The 18,444-nt window shown below is 54.2% G+C and overlaps 2 protein-coding genes across 3 annotated transcripts in view; one reads left to right on the top strand and one right to left on the bottom strand.

The window, feature by feature from the left end:
* Window positions 1-18,444, bottom strand: part of SCAMP4 (secretory carrier membrane protein 4) — a 230,835-nt gene that overhangs the window by 61,434 nt on the left and 150,957 nt on the right. The window lies entirely within an intron of this gene.
* AP3D1 (adaptor related protein complex 3 subunit delta 1) overlaps window positions 2,929-18,444 on the top strand; it is a 41,252-nt gene continuing 25,736 nt past the window's right edge. Inside the window, exons 1-3 of the mRNA XM_058537661.1 lie at window positions 2,929-3,109; window positions 16,698-16,793; window positions 17,682-17,762. Of these exons, the coding sequence (XP_058393644.1) occupies window positions 3,014-3,109; window positions 16,698-16,793; window positions 17,682-17,762 (273 nt within the window). The 5' untranslated portion in view covers window positions 2,929-3,013. The remainder of the gene's footprint in view (window positions 3,110-16,697; window positions 16,794-17,681; window positions 17,763-18,444) is intronic.

Genomic DNA, 18,444 nt, shown 5'->3' with positions numbered 1-18,444 from the left:
CTTCCTTTTTCTCTCTTCACTGCATACACGTTCTTTGAAATCTTTAAGCATATGTATAGTGGCTGTCGTATCATCTTTGCTAATTCCCTCATCTCTGTCATTTTGGGGTCCATTTATATTTACCCATTTTGTTCTCATGGCTATGGGTTATCTTTTCTTGCTTCCTCACATATCTACTAATTTTTTATTGAATGCTCATCAGCATGAATGATGGATTAACTTATGTTAATAAATCCTGGGTTTTGTTGTTTTCCTTTAGAGAATATTGGATTTCTTCTGGCTGGTAGTAAAATTACTTATGGATTATTTGATCCCTTTGAGACTAAACATCTTTTTTAGGGCAGGTTTATAATAGACTTTGCTGTAGGGCTAGTTTAGCCTTACAGGAGGGCATAAGTCTTCTGAGGTTTCTACTGGATGCCCCACTCACTCAATGAATTCTCTCCATTTTGGCTTCTCCAAGCATTCCCAGACTAAGTGAGCTTTGGGGATTGTCCTTTCCCCAGCCATTGTTCTTTGCCTGGCCTAGTGAAGTTTCTCCATATGCACAGGCAGTTTGATGCCCCGCCAAAGACTCAAGGGGACCCCTGTGAAAATTCACTAGCCCTTTCTCAGTATAGTTCCTTGCTCCCCAGTACATTGCCTGGCAAATTCTAGCCACCTTGGCCTCCCTCATCTCCCATCTCTGTCCCCTCAATTCATGAAACCACTGTGTTCTGTTTAGGTTTCCCCTCCCTGACCTGCAGCCTGGGAATTGCCTACGGGCAGAACTCTGGAGCAATTGTAGGGCTCATCTTGTTTGTTTCCCTTCTCTCAGGGATTATAGTCCTGCACTACCTCTTGTATGCTGTCTGAAAGCCATCGTTTCATATATTTTGTCCAGTTCTCTAGCTGCTTAGGGTGGAAGGCAATTCCCACAGCAGTAACCTATCTCATTCTTTTTAAGAGCTGGTCAGGAATCCATCGCACGGAGATGCCAGAATTATTCACCTAGTTTCCAGTTCTCCCTTGTATAGTGATATAACCTGACCAGTTACTTAATTCTTTCATCATAGACTAGTTTTGCCTGTAATTAAACTTCACATTAATAGAATCATACCGTGTACACTCTTTTTTTTTTTTTGTGAGGAAGATCAGCCCTGAGCTAACATCCATGCTAATCCTCCTCTTTTTGCTGAGGAAGACCGGCTCTGAGCTAACATCTAGTGCCAATCCTCCTCTTTTTTTTCCCCCCCAAGCCCCAGTAGATACTTGTATGTCATAGTTACACAGCCTTCTAGTTGCTGTATGTGGGACGCGGCCTCAGCATGGCCGGACACGCAGTGCGTCGGTGCGCGCCCGGGATCCAAACCCGGGCCTCCAGTAGCAGAGCGTGTGCACTTAACTGCTAAGGCAGGGGGCCAGCCCCTGTGTACACTCTTGTGTGTTTGGCTTACTTTGTTCAACATTGTGTCTGTGCATTTCATCCATTTTTTTCAGCGTATTAGTAATTTGTCCCTTTTCATCGCTGCATAGCATTCTATTGTATGGATATACCACAAGTTATGTATCCGTTTTCTATTGATGGACATTTGGGTTGTTTTGGATTTGGGGCTAATATAAATATAGCTACTGTGAACATTCTTGTCCAGGTCTTTGGTGGATGTATTTATGCATTCTTGTTGGGAACGATAGCGGGATTTCTGGGTCATAGGGTATACATATGTTAGCTTTAAAAGATACAGCCAGACAGCTTTCCTATGTCACTGTGTAGTGTTGCATTCCTACCTGGAGTGTAAGAGAGGAGAGTTCCAGTTGCTCCACATCCTGGCAACACTTGATATTGTCAGTCTTTCTAATTTTAGCCATTCTCATAGTGGTATAGAGGCATCTCATTGTGGTTTAAATAGAAGTTTCCCTAATGACTAATAAGATACAGCATGTTTTTGCATTATACCTATTGGCTACCTGAATGTTTACTTTTGTGAGTGCGTGTTCATCTTTTGCCATGTTTTATCTGGGTTGTTTTCTTCTTCGTGATTTGCAGGAATTTTTGTTTTGCCTTGTTTTCTGTTTGTCAACTATACTGTGGATATAAGTCCTTTGTTGGATATACGTATTGCAAATATCTTATTCCAGTTAGCGGCTTGCTTTCTTACTCTTAATGGTGTATTCAGGGGACGGGAACCAAGGGTCTCTCATTCACTTGCCATGCCTGGCACACAGTAAACCCTCAATAAATGTTCAGTGAATGACTGTGTTAGAATCCTAGCTCCGGGCCTCAGTTTCTCCACGGGCATGTTAATCCCTGTCCTGCCCACATCACAGGATTTTGTGAGACATGCTGGAGACACAGAATCCGTTCACTGCAGCGTCACCTCTGGAGGTTCTCAAGCAGCGTCAGCTTTTAGATCCAGAAAAGGCGGAGCTGGATTCTCCAGGAACTTGCCGGAGAAGCTCCACGTGGGCGCCCCGCCCACAGCAGGGCCCGCCCACACCTGTCACTTAGCTGAGGGGCGGGGCAGGGAGGCGGTCCTAGAGGGCGTGGTTAAAAAAAAGCCTGCATAAGGAAGTGGGTGGAGTCCCGGAGGCCACTGACCAATGAGAGGGAAGATCCCTGAGCTCGAGTGGGCGGGGCCGAGCGGACGCGGCGCGCGTTGTCCGCGTCTCCATTGGGCGGCCTGGCGTCGTCAGGGAAACGTGGCGTCCCGGAGGTGGAGGGGCGGGGCTTATGGGGAGGCGGGGCTTCCGGGGGCGGGCCGCGGGGCCGGGGCGCCGCCGTCAGCTGACCCGCCGCCATCTTGTCCGCCATTTGCCAGCGGCGCGGCGCGAGCGGTCGGGGAGGGGAGCGCGGCCTGTCGAGCGGGTCGCCGCCGCCGCCGCCCCTGGACCGCCGCCGACCTGGCCTGGGAGCACGCCCCGCCGCGGCGGCCGGTAGCGCAGCGCTCCGCGGGCGGCAGGCGCGGCCTCCGGGCACCCGTACGGCGCCCAGCCGCGGGCCTCCCAGGGCTCGAGCCCGGCGGCGGCCGCCGCGATGGCCCTCAAAATGGTCAAGGGCAGCATCGACCGCATGTTCGACAAGAACCTGCAGGACCTGGTGCGCGGCATCCGCAACCACAAGGAGGACGAGGTGAGCCCGGCGCGCCGCGCGGGGCCTGACCCCGACCTCCGACCTCCGACCCCGGCCCTGACCCGACCCCCGACCCCCGACCGGAGCCGACTCCGACCTCCGGCTCGCCAGTCGAGGCCCCGCTCGAGCCCCGCGTGCCCGCGGCCTGGGCTGCTGCACGCTCTCTCCCTCCTCGAGCCTCAGTTTACCCCCGGGGGCCGCGGGCAGCGCCGGATGAGACCCCGAAGGCCCGCGAGCCGCGATCCTCGGACCCCCGTGTGTATGGGATCGCCTGGGAGGCACTGTTAACAAGGCAGCGCCCCGGGCCCTGCCTCTGGGTGGCCTGCCTCCTGGAGCCTCAGTTTACCCGCTCGGCCATGGTGTCCACCTCCCCCTCCCCGCAGGTGGCCCCGGAAGAGACTTCGCACGCAGGTTACCCTGAGCGGCGGCCCTCCAGCCTGGAGGCTGTTTCTGATCGGCTGTTAAAATGCAAGGTCCCCGGCCCCGCCCGGGCCTTCTGGTTGGGGGGCCCTCCTCTCCGCGGCCGCCCCCGGAGGAACCCCGTATGAGATGAGTGCCTGTCCAGGTCGCCCCCCGGGGCCTGGTCGTGGGCCCGAGTCCTCGGGAAGGTGGGGCCGCCCCTCTTAGGGAGGGCAGGGAGGCAGCGGTCGCCCTAATTCAAAACAGGGAAGCCGCCGAAGGTCCTGGAATAGGGAAGCCGACTTCAACTAGGAACCCGAAAGCCAGGGCGAGGGACAGGTTTTCCAGAAGTAAAAGTGTAACCGTGGGCACCATTTCCTTCCCTCCCCCTGCTCCCAACCTGTGACCTAGATTTAGGAGGAATGGGGACAGTTAGTGGCCACCAGGCTGCTGGCTTCATCGAAGGGGCCCAAGCCCACACTTAACACCATGGAAGCATTACAGAGAGTCGCCCCTTCCTCTCCTGGAGAGAGAGGCTGCCCTAAGGAGAGCAGCTGCTTGAGACTGTGCGGGTTCCACTTCCAGATGTTATGGGGCCCTTGCCACCATGGCCCTGGGATGTGGTGCAGTTCAGAGTGGAGAGTGCAGAGAAGTTAGGAATTTGCTGGGAGGCGCCAAGGTCCCCCTGCAGGAAGCCTGAGTCCCTCCCGCTCTCCTGCACCATTTCGGAATGGATGTGACCTCGCTGAAAAGTAATGAGGTTATTTTAGTTCATTCTATCACCCCTTCCCTTCTCCCTCTGCACCTGGGTTTTGCATCATGTTGTAACTTCTGGCTAGCGCGTTGGTTTCAGTGTGTCGTTAACTCCTGTCCTGCTCTTCAGTTTCTTTTTGATTCGCAAGAGTAGCTGGTTGGCTTGGATTTTGTTTGCTGCACGTGGCTAAGCAAATTTGGGACTTGTTTGCACCCCCAGATTTCTTTTTCTGCGCTGGTTGACCCCCAGATTCTTCCCCGCTCTGTTGGTGGATGTCAGTGAGCAGCCTGTTCTGGAATTCTGAGGACAGGCCGCAGGGTCTTCCCAGTGGAGAAACGCAGACTCCAGTCTGTTTTAGAGGGATGTGCCGTGCCCGTCGCCACGGGGCAGTACCCTGCGCCATAGTTGATTCATGTAGAGTTGGTGGGAGTTGATGGCGCCATGTCCACAGGCTTGGGGCCTGTTAAACTGTGGTTCTACGGTGCTGGAAGAGGCTGGCGCTGGGAGTCCGCAAAGCCAGGTGCCCGTGTGGCCTTGCCGTTGGCCTGTTGGCGATTCCCGGCGGGACGTGGCGTCTGGGGGCCGTGGTCTCCTCATCAGAAGACCGTCGTGATCTGGGGAGTCGTTACTGGGGTGTCACTTCTGACTCCGGATGTCCATCTCTGTTCCTGTAGGAGCGAGCAGGTGGCCGTTGAAGCACTCTTCTGGTCCCCCGCTCTCTGTAGACTAGGTCCTTCCCTTCCACCCCATCCAGACCCACCCCAACGTAGGCTTCTGACAGCAGTCGAGTTTCCCCCAAAGTTTACTCTTTGTAACAGATTTTAGCTTAAAACTGCACAGCATCGTGGAAATGAGGCTTAGCAGTGCCTTGCGCAGCCCCGTGGAAAGGCAGTGTGCTGTAGTGGAGATTGTTTGCATGATGTTTGGGAGACCCGAGTCGAAGTTCTCCGGCATGTTTGATGAGGTGACCTGCGGAGAGCCTCCTGATGTAAAGTGGGGGCGACACCCCCTCCCCGCCTCACCCAGTGCTCATGAAGAGGCGGCAACTGATGTAATGCAGGCCTCATGGGCACCAGAGCACCGCTGGAATTGTCTATTCACTATTTCCAAACCTCAGCCTGTGACCCCGTGGTGGGTGGTGAATTCAATTTAACGGATTATACTTAAAAAAAAGAAAAAGAAGAAACTAGAAAATCCCAGAGTGCGTGCGTGCAGAGTAACTGTGGCTTCTTGAAACTTTTATTTTGGCTTATGGTATCTAAGTGTGTGCTTACATGTGTATTGGGTTACCGTGGAAAACATATTTCATAAAATGAGTCAAATAGTTTGAAAAATAGTGGTCTAACTCACATGTTTCTGGGGTGCTTGAATTTAGTACAGCAGGGATAGGGTTGGCAGGTGGGGGAAACCCGCTTGCGCACGTCCTTGCTTCTAAAACTTGGATACGACTAGGAAAAACAGCCAGATGACTTTTATTTTTTATTTATTTAATTCTTACAGGTAGTTTTCCTATTTTGGGGGAAGCGTTTTCTTTCAATCTTTTTAAGTTATGAATTACACCTGTAAGTTTCTGTAATAGGCTCAGTATTAAGTAAAAAGGGAAAGTACCTCCCCCGTGCACGAGTTTGGTGCATATGCTTTGAGGTTTTTCTCTGTGTGTAGACATGGTGGGCGATTCCCAGTGTGCATCAGGGTTCCGTGGTACGTCTTGCCTGCTGCTGGAGGAGTCCCGCTGACAGCGTCTGTGTATGTGGCGTGTGCAAGTTTACGAAGCCGCCCCGGGGTGTCTTGAAGGCCTCTCTACTATGGGTGCACCGTTGTTTGTTTAGCCGCGCCCCCACGGGTGGGCGTTTAAGTGGCTTCCAGTTTTCTCTGTTCTGTCCCGCAGTTCCCTACATTGGGCACAGGCTCTCCACGTGTCTGTTAGTGTTTGGGTAGCATCAAAGTGTTTCCGCTTGGGTGTGAAAATTTCCAACCCACTTAACTGATGTTTCTGAACTTGTAAAAATTCCGTTTAGTTGTGCCAAGTAATATTTTGAAAGTGGGTGTAACCTGGGATTAAGATTGGATCGTATGGAAGTGCTGATATTCTCTTGCCTCTGACATCAAAAGTGGTGCTTTCCTGGGGTTCACCCCAGTGCCGAGGTGCTGGGACCCCTGGGCTGTGTAGGTGAGTGCGGGGCCAGGACCTGCTGTGGGGACAGTGGGTGCAGCACGTGTCGTGTCTGGACAGGGTAAGCTCTCGGTGCTTTTTGGCTATTTGTGTAAGATTCTTTTATTTTAACAACTTCTGAGGAGAATAAAGATAGTAAGTTGGAACTGAGTTTTTTCCTTTCCTTGAATAACATGGGTCGTTACCCTGAATCAGGGTCTCTCCCTCGGCACTGCTGACATTCGGGCCGTCCTGGGCGCTGTGGGGGGCTGAGCAGCATCCTTGGCCCCACCCGCTCGATGCCAGGGGCACCTACAGTGTGACAACCACAGATGTCCCAAGACATCACTAGTGTCCCTTGGGGGCAGGACTGCCCAGGTGAGACCCTCTGACCCAAATTGATAAGAAAAATCTCCCAGCATTCCCTAACACTCTCCCTTTCATCCAGGCACCCCTCGTCCACTACTTTGTCACCATGTTGTTGGACCCTGTGCTATTGTGATATAATAAGAAATATGTTTTGGTCTTTGTCCCTGGCTCCTGGCACGGAGCTCCTGAAACCTTTGTAATTTCCTAAGCAACAGAGGTACTGGGAGCGTCCTTGTTCATAGATTTGGTCCCTGTCCCTGATTCCCGCGCTGAGCTCCTGAATCACGTGGAATTTCCTGGCTGATAGGAGCGTCTTTTGTTCTAACAAGGCGACTCTGGGTGGGTTCCTGGATGGGGGCTGGTCACCAGAAAGACCAGGCTGTGATTAGAAGCTTGGGACTTTCAGCCCCACCCCCATCCTCCAGAGAGAGGAGAGGGGCTGGAGATGGAGTGAATGATCGATCACGCCTATGTGAAGGGGCCTCCATAAACATCTCTAAACTAGGGGGTTCGGGGGGATTCTTGGTTGGTAAAAGCATCCATGTGCCAGGAGGGTGGCACACCCCAACTCCACAAGGACAGAAGCTCCTTGCTCGAGACCCTTCTGGACCTCTCCATTTGGCTGTTCACTTGTGTCCTTTGTCATCCCTTTTATTATGTGATAACTGGTAAACGTGAGTGGGTGTTTCCCTGAGTTCTGTGAGCAGCTCTAGCAAATTAATCCAACCCGAGGAGAGGTCATGGGAACCCCGATTTATAGTTGTTGGGCAGAAGCACAGGTGACAGCCTGGACTTGCGATTGGCGCCTGAAGTGGACCATCCTGTGGGGCTGAGCCTCTAAGCTGTGGGATCTGTGCTCCCTCCAGGCTCAGTGTCGGGACCGAATTGATCACAGGACACCCGGCCGGTGTCGCAGAGTTGGTCGGCATGGGAGAGACGCCCACACTGGCTGTGAGAGTGATGGAGAAAGTGTGTTCTTCCTAGACAGCCCCAGGGCATCTCTGAGCCGTGCTGTTCCCCTCCTTGTGGATTGTGAAGGATACAATGTGTGGAGCACCAGACAGTTAGTTAAGTGTTCCAGTAATTACCCTAAGTTCCCCGAGTGTGATTGCTTTCCTTTGTGTAAGTTTTATCCCTTAAACTGTCCGTGAATGGTCTGGCATGCTTTTGCCCGAAGCATAGTTCTCTGCTGTCTGGCTCCCTTCGCTCCTGCTGCGGGTGAGCGCTGTAGCTGGTTCATTTGCGTTACCTACAGTGTTCCACTGTCTGTCTCCACCACAGGCTGTTTGTCCAATTGACGGTTGCTGGATATCTGGGTTATTTCCAGGGTGGGGCCCCTTTATGAATGCTGCGGTGGGGACGAGCAGCCTTAGCCTTGCAGGATCATGCCGCCTGCCCCCCGAAGCGCTGTCACCGCCTCCTGTCCCCCAGTTGTGACGGCCCCCGTGCCCCCGAGTCCTCACCTACAGTCGGAACGGTCAGAATCGACGGCGTGGACAGAACTGGAATTTTCACTTCCCCGATTATGAGTGTGGCTGGGCACGCCTTCCCTGGCGTGGTGGCCGTTTGCGTTCTTCGTGAGGCTGTCTCTTCTCTTCAGGGCCGTGGCCTCTTTCTATTTGTCTGGCTTGCTGATTTGTAGGAGTTTTTAGAAAGGGCACTGTCCAGGCCGAAGACATAGTGTGTAGCCAGGCCGTGAGTGGGAGCAGCTGTGAGCACAGGCTGGGGAGGGGGTCTGTGCGGTGGGGTTGTGTCTGTATTTGTAACCAGCTTCTCCAGACGTGATGGCCGTCTGCACTGCTCTTGGGGAGCCCAGGAGGGGTTGAGGAGAGGAGGGAATGGTGGCCCTGGTGTGCTCTGGGCTGGTCTCTCCCCGGCACTGTGGCCATCGGGGCGGGTCACTCTCTGGGGGGGCCCTCCTGGGCCCTGTGGGGTTTGGAGCAGCATCCCTGGCCCCTACTCACTCGATGCCAGGAGCATCCCAGTCGTGACAACCACAGACCTTTCCAGACACCACACTGTGTCCCCTGCGGGGCACAGTCATCCCTGCTGAGAACTCCTGCCCTAGGAGCTCTGATGGGGGGGTGGGTTGAGAGGTCGAAGGTTGGGAAGTCTGAGGCTTGTCTGCGGCCTCCTCCCCGTAGCTCGTCCATGACCAAGTTCTGGACCCTCCCCTGCTGTGCCCAGGGCCTGCGGTGGCAGAGGTGCCGGGCACTCCTGGCCTCGCTGTGTAGGTGGACCCTCGTCGACCCTCCCAGCTTCCCCAAAGCTGCTTACACAGGCCACATATTGGGCCTTGTGTCGTCACTTCTGTCTTTGTCGGGCGGCCAGCGCCCACCCTCGGGCCTGGAGGTGATCTCCTGGTGGCACTGTCTACTACCCCGGGGACCCCGGCGTGAGGTCGCTGCCTGCCTCTGCTGGGAATCTGCCGGGCAGGTGTTCTCTCAGCAGAACCACTCGGGCCCTGAAGCCGGCTGGGGGCGGGGGTCTCCCGCTGCTGTGGCCCGCTGCAGGAGGAGGGGCTACGGCACCAGGGTAGACAGCAGGCGCAGGTGTGAATGTCTGCCCAGAACCAGAGGCGGCAGGGCCGTCCGGGTGCCTGTGGAGTAAGGTGTTGTGCTGGTTGAGCCAGGGTGGTTTTTCCTTTACACGGTTTTATTGAGATACAGTTACACACATAACATCCACCTACTCTAAGCTCGGAACTCAGTGAATTTTAGTGTACTTACAGAAATGTACAGCCATCAGCACAATCTAACCGAGAATGTGTCCGTCACTCCCAAAAGAAACCCCGTGCCCATTCAGGCACTCCAGCTCCTCCTCCTGCAGCCCCCGGGCCCACTGATCTGCTTGTGTCTCTCTGGATTCCAGTCAAAGGCTTGTTAACAGTGTTCCCACCCTTAGGTGGGCAGTGCCAGCTTGTGGGCGTCCAGTGTGAGCCGAGGATGACGGGAAGGACCGCAGTTGGCTGTCAAGAGCTCCTTGATGTGTGTGCACGGGGTCTCAGGGCTGACCGCAGGGAGGGGGCTCCACGGGGTGTGGAGAGGGGCAGACTGGGAGGGCGCCCTCTGGGCCTGGCAGTCCTGCGTGGGGCTCCCGGGCCTCTGTCCTGGTCGTCGTCGGTCAGCACGTCTCTCCTTGCCCCAGACCCTCGCTGTGTTTAATTGCTGGAACCATAATTGCTCTGGACGTCAGGGGGGGCCTTCAGCCTTGTGCGTCTCCAGGCTTGCTGTGGCGCTTCGTGGCTGCAGAGGTGTCTGAGCCCCTCCACGGCAGAGAGAAGACAAGGATGGCGTCCTCGGTCGTTGGGGACGCTCCAATGTAGGCAGCAGAACAACTTTTTATCTCGGCACTGACTGTTCTCGTTTTTTGGGTTAAAATGTGTTTTCTTGTTGAAATGATGGCCATCGTAGATGGTAGCTGGGTTATTCTTGGCAAGATACATACAATAACTGGGTGTCCCCTCCCTACCCCAGTTATTGTAATGACTTGAAATTTTCCTGGTCTGAGAAATCTGAATGTCCTGGAAACGCTGACTTAGGCCCATCACTAGGCCATCCCGTGCGTTAGGCTCTGGTGGTCTCAACCACCTCGAAGCCCCCAAAGATCTGAGACCGCTGGGGCTCTTGCTCACGAGGAGGGTGATGTGGGCTCCAAGCCCCTAAGCCCGGGAGCTGGTGGGGCCTGCTGCCAGCACACAGCTCAGCCTGGCCTGCGGGCAGCTGTGGGCAGTGACAGGACTGGTGTGTTTGGGACGAACCAGAGAGAACCACTTGAAAATGTCCAGGGGTGAAGCAGCTGAGGTGTCCCTGAGGAGGTGGATGGATAGACAGACTGTGGGACATCCAGCATTCAACGCTGAGAAGAGATGAGCTGTCGTCGAGCCATGGAAAGACAGGAGGAACCTTAAGTACACATGACTGAGTGAAAGAAGCCCGTCTGAGAAGGCTGCCCACTGTGTGATTCGAACCACAGGTCTTTCTGGAGAAGACGAAACCTCGGAGACACCAAAAAGATCAGGGGTGAATAGGCGGAGCACGGGATTTTTAGGACAGTGGGACACTGATGCTATAGTGGTGGATACATGTCACTATGCGTTTGTCCACACCCACAGAACGTGCACCAGCAGGAGTGACCCCTGATGTGAGCTGTGGCCTTGGGGTGATAATGCCGTGTCCCTGTACATTCATCAGTTGTTGATTGTAACAAGTGTCCCACTCGGTGGGGATGTTGATAGCGGGGGAGGCTGTGCTTGTGTGAGGGCAGGGGCTGTATGGGAAATCTCTGCCTTCCACTCAGTCTTGCTGTGAACCTAAAACTGTTCTTTACAAACGTCTTAAAGCCCAGGGTCCAGTTCCGTGGTTCTGAGCTTGCCAGCACCTTAGAATCGACTGCGGGGCTTTGTGAAAACAGACTCTCTGGGCCTCACCCCTGGAGGGTCTGACTCCACTGGTCTAGGGAGGCCTGGATTTTTCTTTAAAAAGTGCCCCAGCGAACTCTGCTGAGCAGCCAGGGTTGGATGGCTGTGTTGTTTTATCCCTGAGGAGTTCACACAGAGGGGAGTCTGCATCTTTGTTCTAAATTAAATTCTGTCACAGTGAAGCAGCCTTGTCTGCTCCGCGGTGAAGTGTGAGTCTTCGTGGAGCAGGCGTGGGGATCTGAGAAATGTAATCATGCTCACACGTCTGATTGCTTTTTTTTTTTTTTTTTTTTTTTTTTTTGTGAGGAGATCAGCCCTGAGCTAACATCCGCCAATCCTCCTCTTTTTTTGCTGAGGAAGACGGCCCTGGGCTAACATCTGTGCCCATCTTCCTCCACTTTATATGGGACGCCGCCACAGCATGGCTTACCAAGCAGTGCGTCGGTGCGCGCCCGGGTTCCGAACCAGCGAACCCCGGGCCGCCGCAGCGGAGCGCGCGCACCCAACCGCTTGCGCCACCGGGCCGGCCCCTGATTGCTTTTTTTAAAAGTAGAGTGTCAATGATATGTAGCCATTTATACTTTAGACCTTAAGATGTTTGTAATTTATGTTTTTAATGTAATTTTGTAGGTGTGGATCATTTCAGTGTGCCCAGACCAGTTTTTTTTCCTTCTTGTAAAATGGGGAATAAATACTGTTTGTTAGCAGTGCTGTGTGTAAATAAGAGATTAATATAATCTCTCTCCCCCATTCCATATGACTGTTTTAGATAAATATTTAAGCACTCCCCAGTGAGTGTGAAACAGATTATTTTCAACCTTTTATGACTCTTTCCACCCTTTTCCTGTGTGTAGGAACTGTGAACCTGAGCCCCTGTTTTATACCTAAAAACTGAAGGTATAAAAGGGTCTTCCTGAAGGTCAGCCACTTTCCTGGGGGTCTCATTTGTCCTCCCTGGTAGGTGCTCTGAGGTGCAGGGAGAGGTGTCATCGGGGTCTGTTGTTCTGCCTTCCTTCTTCAGGGATGTTTTCTGTGGATAGAGAGCATTCTGGGTTGGTAGTTTCTCCCACCATCTCGCAGCCTCCATTGTTTCTGGTGACAAGTCGGCCGCCATTCCAATCCCTGCTGTCTGTGTGTGTGTAGCGTGACATTTTCCTCTGGCCACTTTTAAGATTTTCTCCTTATTTTCATTTTTTGGCCGTTGGGCTCTCGTGTGTCTGTGTGTGGTTTTCTTTTATAGTTCCTGTTGGGGGTGCTGAGCTTCTTGAACCTGTAAATTTATGTCTTTCCCCACATTTGGGAATGTTTCAGCCATTAGTTTCTCAAATATCTTCTCTGTCCCATCCTTTCCTTCCCCAGAACCCCAGTTATACGTGTGTTGCATCTTTGACGTGTCCTGGTCCCTGAGGCTCTGTTCGTTTTTTTCCAAACCTCTCCTCCAGGCTGGATGATTTCTATTGTTCTACCTTCATATTGACTGACTTTCTCTTCTCATCTCCAACATGCTGTTAGTCCATCCAGTGAATGTTTTATTTCAAAAACTATTTTTCGAATTCTAGAATTCTATTTGGTTATTTTCTATCACTTTCCTCTCGCTGCTGAGATTTCCTCTCTTTTTATTCATTATGAGCATATTTTCTTTTTGGTCTGTGAGAGCATGGTTACAGCTGCTGAATTGAAATCTTTGTATGTTAATTCCATCATCTGGGTTATCTCGGGGCCAGTCTTCAATGGTTGTCTGTTGTTCTTGAATAGAGGTTATTTTTTTTGTTTGTTTGTTTCTTTCTTTATTTTTCCCCCCCAAAGCCCCGGTAGATAGTTGTATGTCATAGATGCACATCCTTCTAGTTGCTGTACATGGGACGTGACCTCAGCATGGCCGGAGAAGCGGTACGTCGGTGCTCACCCGGGATCCAAACCCCGGCCGCCAGCAGCGGAGTGCGCACACTTAACCACCAAGCCACGGGGCCAGCCCTTTTTTGTTTCTTATTTTGAATAATTTTGCATTGTATTCTGGGTGTTGCTAGTGGTACATTGCGGAAAATCTGGATTCTGTTATGTTGTCTGAGGACTGTTGATTTTGTAGGGGGAGGGGGTTTGTTTTGGGGGCAGTTAGCTTGTCTGAAACGCCAGCTCTGCCTCTCTTGCAGTGGGCAGGATACAGCTGAAATTGGTCATTTCTTTTAGCTTTAGCTGGGCCATGGGGAGTGTGCCCGGCTTGCCTAGTTCTGGGGTCGGCTGGAGATTTGGGCTGAGTTTATATGCAGAGTGTGGGGACCCCGTGTCTCTCTTCTCTGGGATTTCCCTCCAAGCTTTCCAGCGGCTGTGTTCACCCCAGTCTCTGCTCTCTGGTTCTTGAAGCTGGTTGGACGCAGGTCTCCTGTCTTAGTCTCAGCTACTCTGCCTGCTGCTCAAGAAAAAACCCACAGGAGACTGGACACCCACCCAGCACTTCTGCTCGTTCTCCAGTGCTTCCAGAAAGTTGTTTTAAAACAGGACTTGTGGGAGGCTTGGTCTCATAGGAGCTACTCAGACATTCCCGGGAGTGGACTCTGCCCGGCCCTCCTGAGAGCTGGGGGGCTCTGGGGCATCTAGAAAACTGGGACATGCAGGTGGAGCACGTGGTGTTTGTCCTCCACCTGACGGTGCACTTCGGTGGTTTCCACTTGGGGGCTGTCATGACTCGTGCTGCTACGGGCACCCAGGTCCCGGTGTACGTTTGGACACCTGTGTTCGGCGTTCTTGGGTGGACACCCCAGAGCAGGACGCTGTTTACCCTGTGGAGGATCTGCCAAGCTGTTGTGCACAGCGGCTGCCCCACTTCACGTCCCACCCTCTGTGTGTGCGGGCCGGCCTCTCTGACACTTGGGGTTGTGTTTTGTTCTTTGCTTTTAAATCATTAACAGTCATGGTTCGGGATGCAGGAGGGGGCCATCCAGGTGCAGGGCCGGGAACGGAGGATCTCCGAGAGGATTTGGTCATCTGAAGCCTGTTGGAAGGATATGGTGGCGCTTGTTCCATTGTTCCGACGCTCGATCATAAAATATTCATTAAGTGTCCTGTGGCGGAGTGAACGCTGGAATTGCTCCTTTCCCTGGAAGCCGGTGCTGGGGACGGCCGAGGGTCTTGGGCCTGGGCAGGGTGTGGTCCAGGGTGACATGTTAAATGGAGGTGAGAGGTCAGTGTGCGGGCACTTGGAGCAGGAGTCCGCTGGCCATGCTTGCTTGTCCGTGCCCGCCACCCTGGTCCGTGGGGAGGCGGCCACTCTTTGGACGGTGCAGCAGGGGGCCATCAAATCCTGCCGCCAGGTGGCCTGCTGGGCAGGTTCTCGAGGTTGTGGCTGTTGGTCAGATAATGGCTGACGGAGGACTCCTTGTGCTTCATGGAGCACTGGGCCTGTGCGGGGCTGGGGCAGCGGCTGGACAAACTCGCTCTGAAGCCTGTGGTGACCACTCCCCTCGTGGGCAGGTCTGGGTTCTCTTCGGGGCTGCCACAGTGACCTCTGCGTGTCTCTGGGGCAGGGTGGTAGGAGCCCTGTGCCCCGCTGCTCCCAGGGGACAGCTGTTGCTTTGGGCCTCGGGGTATCAATACTGCTTCAGGTCAGACCTGTTTGCGTGGTGTTTCAGTAAACGTGCTGAGCTAGCGAGGAAACCCAAGAGAAGTGAAGACACCCGTCCACACAGACACCTGTCCAGGGCAGCGTGTTCCGTGCACCATGATTCAGAGAGCCTGAAAGTGCCCGTCCACTGTGAACGGGTAGACGTGAAGTGGTCCATATGCACAGTGGAAACAGGGCGAAGCACTGATGCGTGCGGCAGCGTGGAGGAAGGAGCCCAGACGTCAGGCTCGGGGAGGGAGCCAGCGGGGGCCGCTGACAGACTCCTTATCAAGCTGGCGACGCTGCGGGAGAGCTTGCCGTTGACAGCCTCAGAGGAGCTCGAGAGGTGGGCGGTGTGCAAGGGCACCAGGCCCGGTGTGCAGCCAGCCCAGTGTGGGTGGTGTCCTGGGAGGAATGGGGCCCCAAGGCAGGAGGGGCCGCTCGAGGCCGATCTTCCCCCAGCCCAGCTCCTCATCTGTGCCCCCACGCCGGGTCACAGTCCCCGCGCCCAGTCACGGCCCCAGCACCAATGCCACCTGGCCTGCTTGGGCTTTGTGTGCCTCGACACTGTTCTTGGGTGGCCCCCGCCCCAGAGTGAGCAAGAGGCCTGGGGGCCTGACGCTTCCTCCCCTCGTGGAGTCTTCGCCTCGAGCGCCCATCAGGCTGCTGGTCCGAGGCTCCGCCTGGCACAGGGTCCCCCCCGCTCCCCGGGACTCTCGAGTGCTCTTGACTACAGCACAGCAGCAGGTCTCACGAGGTCCCGCCGAGACGCTGCTGCACATGCGCAGCGAGCACGGGAAGCTGCAGGGGCCGTGGAATGCACCGGCCCACCCAACCTCAAGTGCTCAGCTGTAGGATGGGGACACGTGTTGAGGATCAAATGGTTGGGTTTCTGTAGAGCGCTGGGGCAGGTGCCCAGCACGGGGAAGCATCCTCTCGCACTCTCTTGTCTTGCACAAAAGGGGGCGTCGGAGGAGGATCCCGCAGTCACCTGCCACCCTGGGTGGGCCCTGAGTCATCCTGTGACTGGAGGTGCAGGGAAAGGGGGTGGCCGCCACCTGGCCGCGGCCCTTCTTGTTGGAGAAGCGGGAGCCAGTGGGGCCTCCGTGGTGCGTGTCCGTCTGGACACGTGCGTTGCAGCGTGGGGTTGAGGTGGACCGGCCGCCTGGAGTCACACTCGAGGATTGTGAGGCAGAAACGGTAGGAGGGATGGGCCTTCAGGGGGTAGGACGTGGGACGTCTCCCCAGCCTGTGCTTTCTCTCATTTGCCATTTGTTAAAAGGTGAAACTGGAGGACCAAGAAAATTTATGTCTTAGTATTCTGTGTTGAAATGGTTATTCTTTTTTTAAAAAAAACTTTTCAGTTTAGAAAATGTCAGCTATACACTCAAGTAGAGAAAACAGAATACAAACCTTGATGTACCTCCTCTGACGTGAATCTTGTTCCCTCGCGGCTCCCACGGCCCCCCTGCCCCTCCGCCCCTCCAGGAGGAGGATTGTGAAGGATTCCCCAGCATCCTCTTGCACTGATGGCTGTTTTAAATAACAGCTGTGTTGGCTATAATTCACGCAGCATACACTCACCCACTTAAAGCGTGCAACTCAGTGGTTTCATTGTGTTCCCAGAGTCACGCAGCCGTCACCTCTGTCAGTTGTACATGTTCATCACCCGGAGAAGCAGCCCCAAGTCCATGAGCAGTCACTGCCCCGCCTCCTCCCCAGCCCCTGACAACCACTAATCCACTTTCTGCCTCTGGGCCTGCCTGCTTGGGGCATTTCATAGGGATGGAATCATGGACTCCACGGCCTTTTGTGTCTGGCTTCTTTCTGAAGTAATTATTCTTAACTGTTTTAGCCAGCCACCTGCAATTTCTCAATTTCTTTTTTTCCTTTTAGGCAAAATATATCTCTCAGTGCATTGATGAAATCAAGCAGGAACTGAAGCAGGACAACATCGCAGTGAAAGCGAACGCTGTCTGCAAGCTGACCTACGTGAGTGCCGAGGGCCCGCGGGCCTGTGGGCTCAGGCGGCGCTGCAGAGCCACGCCCTCCTCCCGCACCCCCTTGTTGACTCCACATCCCCCCTCCATCTGTCTGTCCACCGTCCATTTGTCTCTGTGTCCATCCATCCGTTTGTCCATCCGTCTATCACTCCACTCATTTGTCTGTCCATCCCCCATCCATTGGTCCATCCGTCTGTCTCTCCACCCACGAAACATTGATTGACGCTATCAGCTCTAGGCCCCGGCCTCGGGGCCCACAGGGCTAATTAAGAGTCGCCATGACAATCACGTGCACAGGGCCTGGTGGAGCCCCCATCCAGCTGGCCCAGGGTCCCTTGGGGCCCTGTCCCACGTGGAGGCCGACAGGAGCGCCCCTTGCAGTGTCAGCTCCCCCTCGGGCTGGGCTCAGAAGCCTTGGCTCTGACCCATCCTGGGCCGGTTCCCTGCAGGGTTCCCTGCCTGGCTGCCGTCCCTGGTCAGAGGCGTGTGGGCCTGCGGCAGACAGCCCCCTCCCGCCTCCTTCCTGTCAGAGAAGGAAGACGAAGGGCCTGCTGGGAGGTCCCGCCACTCTGTAGCTTTTAGGAGGAGCCGATTCACCGACCACTGGGGGAATTTTACCCAGTACATGTGAACACTAGGATCCCAGCGGCAGGCGTCTGTCCCCTTGTAGTGTTTGTCGTTGCCCTATCCCTCTAGTCTTAAACATGAAGACTGCCGTGTCAGAAGAAGAGATGAAAGGCGCCAGGGTGTGTGTCGGGGGAAGCCCACATGTTCTGAGAGTGAACGGCGCACGTCCTTCCCCAGGCTGGGACGGGGCAGTGGGTGCTGCGGCTCGAGCGTTGGCTTGTGAGTGATGCCTGTGCCTCGCCCTCCACAGCTGCAGATGCTGGGATACGACATCAGCTGGGCCGCCTTCAACATCATAGAAGTGATGAGCGCCTCCAAGTTCACCTTCAAGGTGAGGGGCCTGACCCTGTGGTGCTGGGCTGGGGGCGGCTATTGACAAATTTGACAGCTATTGTCAAATTACTTATTAATACTATCTATGTAACATTTTTCTTTCATTTTTAAGTAATGTCGGTGAAATTATGGGTTTGTAGGATTGGTTATGTATTTTTTGAATACAAATTAAAATAAATTTGTAGCTTTAAAAAAAAAACAAGCAAACGCTGACTGATCGTCTCACCTAGAGGCCACCTTGTGCTGTCTCAGTGCCTCTTTGTCGTCTTCTGAGCACTTTGTCTCTGCGTCGCAGGGACCCCATTGGGAGCTGTTTGGGACACTGCTTTTCTCCTCCCTTGATATCATGACATAAGCACATCTCCAGTTTTAGTAAATGTTCTAAAAAATGGTTTTCCACACCCATGGCCTGTTGGGGGGTATTCTGTAATTTTCCTGAGTCGACTTGGTTTTTGATGGGAACGTACACCACTGGGCAGCTGAGGCCGAGGCCGCTGCCTGCCCCGAGCGCCCGCCTGTGGGTCCCTGCCGGGGTCAGGCTTGTACTGCCTCTGCCGCCGGTTACTCTGGGGGAAGACACGAGATGCCGTATTCGCCAAAATTGGGGCGGAGCTCTGCCCGTGTGTTAGGGCGTCACGCACACGTGCAAATGTGACCTTAGGTCTCTGCGTCAGCCTGGC

This window comes from Diceros bicornis, unplaced genomic scaffold (assembly GCF_020826845.1).
Source record: "Diceros bicornis minor isolate mBicDic1 unplaced genomic scaffold, mDicBic1.mat.cur scaffold_67_ctg1, whole genome shotgun sequence".
Taxonomy (NCBI): Eukaryota; Metazoa; Chordata; class Mammalia; order Perissodactyla; family Rhinocerotidae; genus Diceros; species Diceros bicornis.
This window is presented reverse-complemented; position numbering and strand designations above follow the sequence as displayed.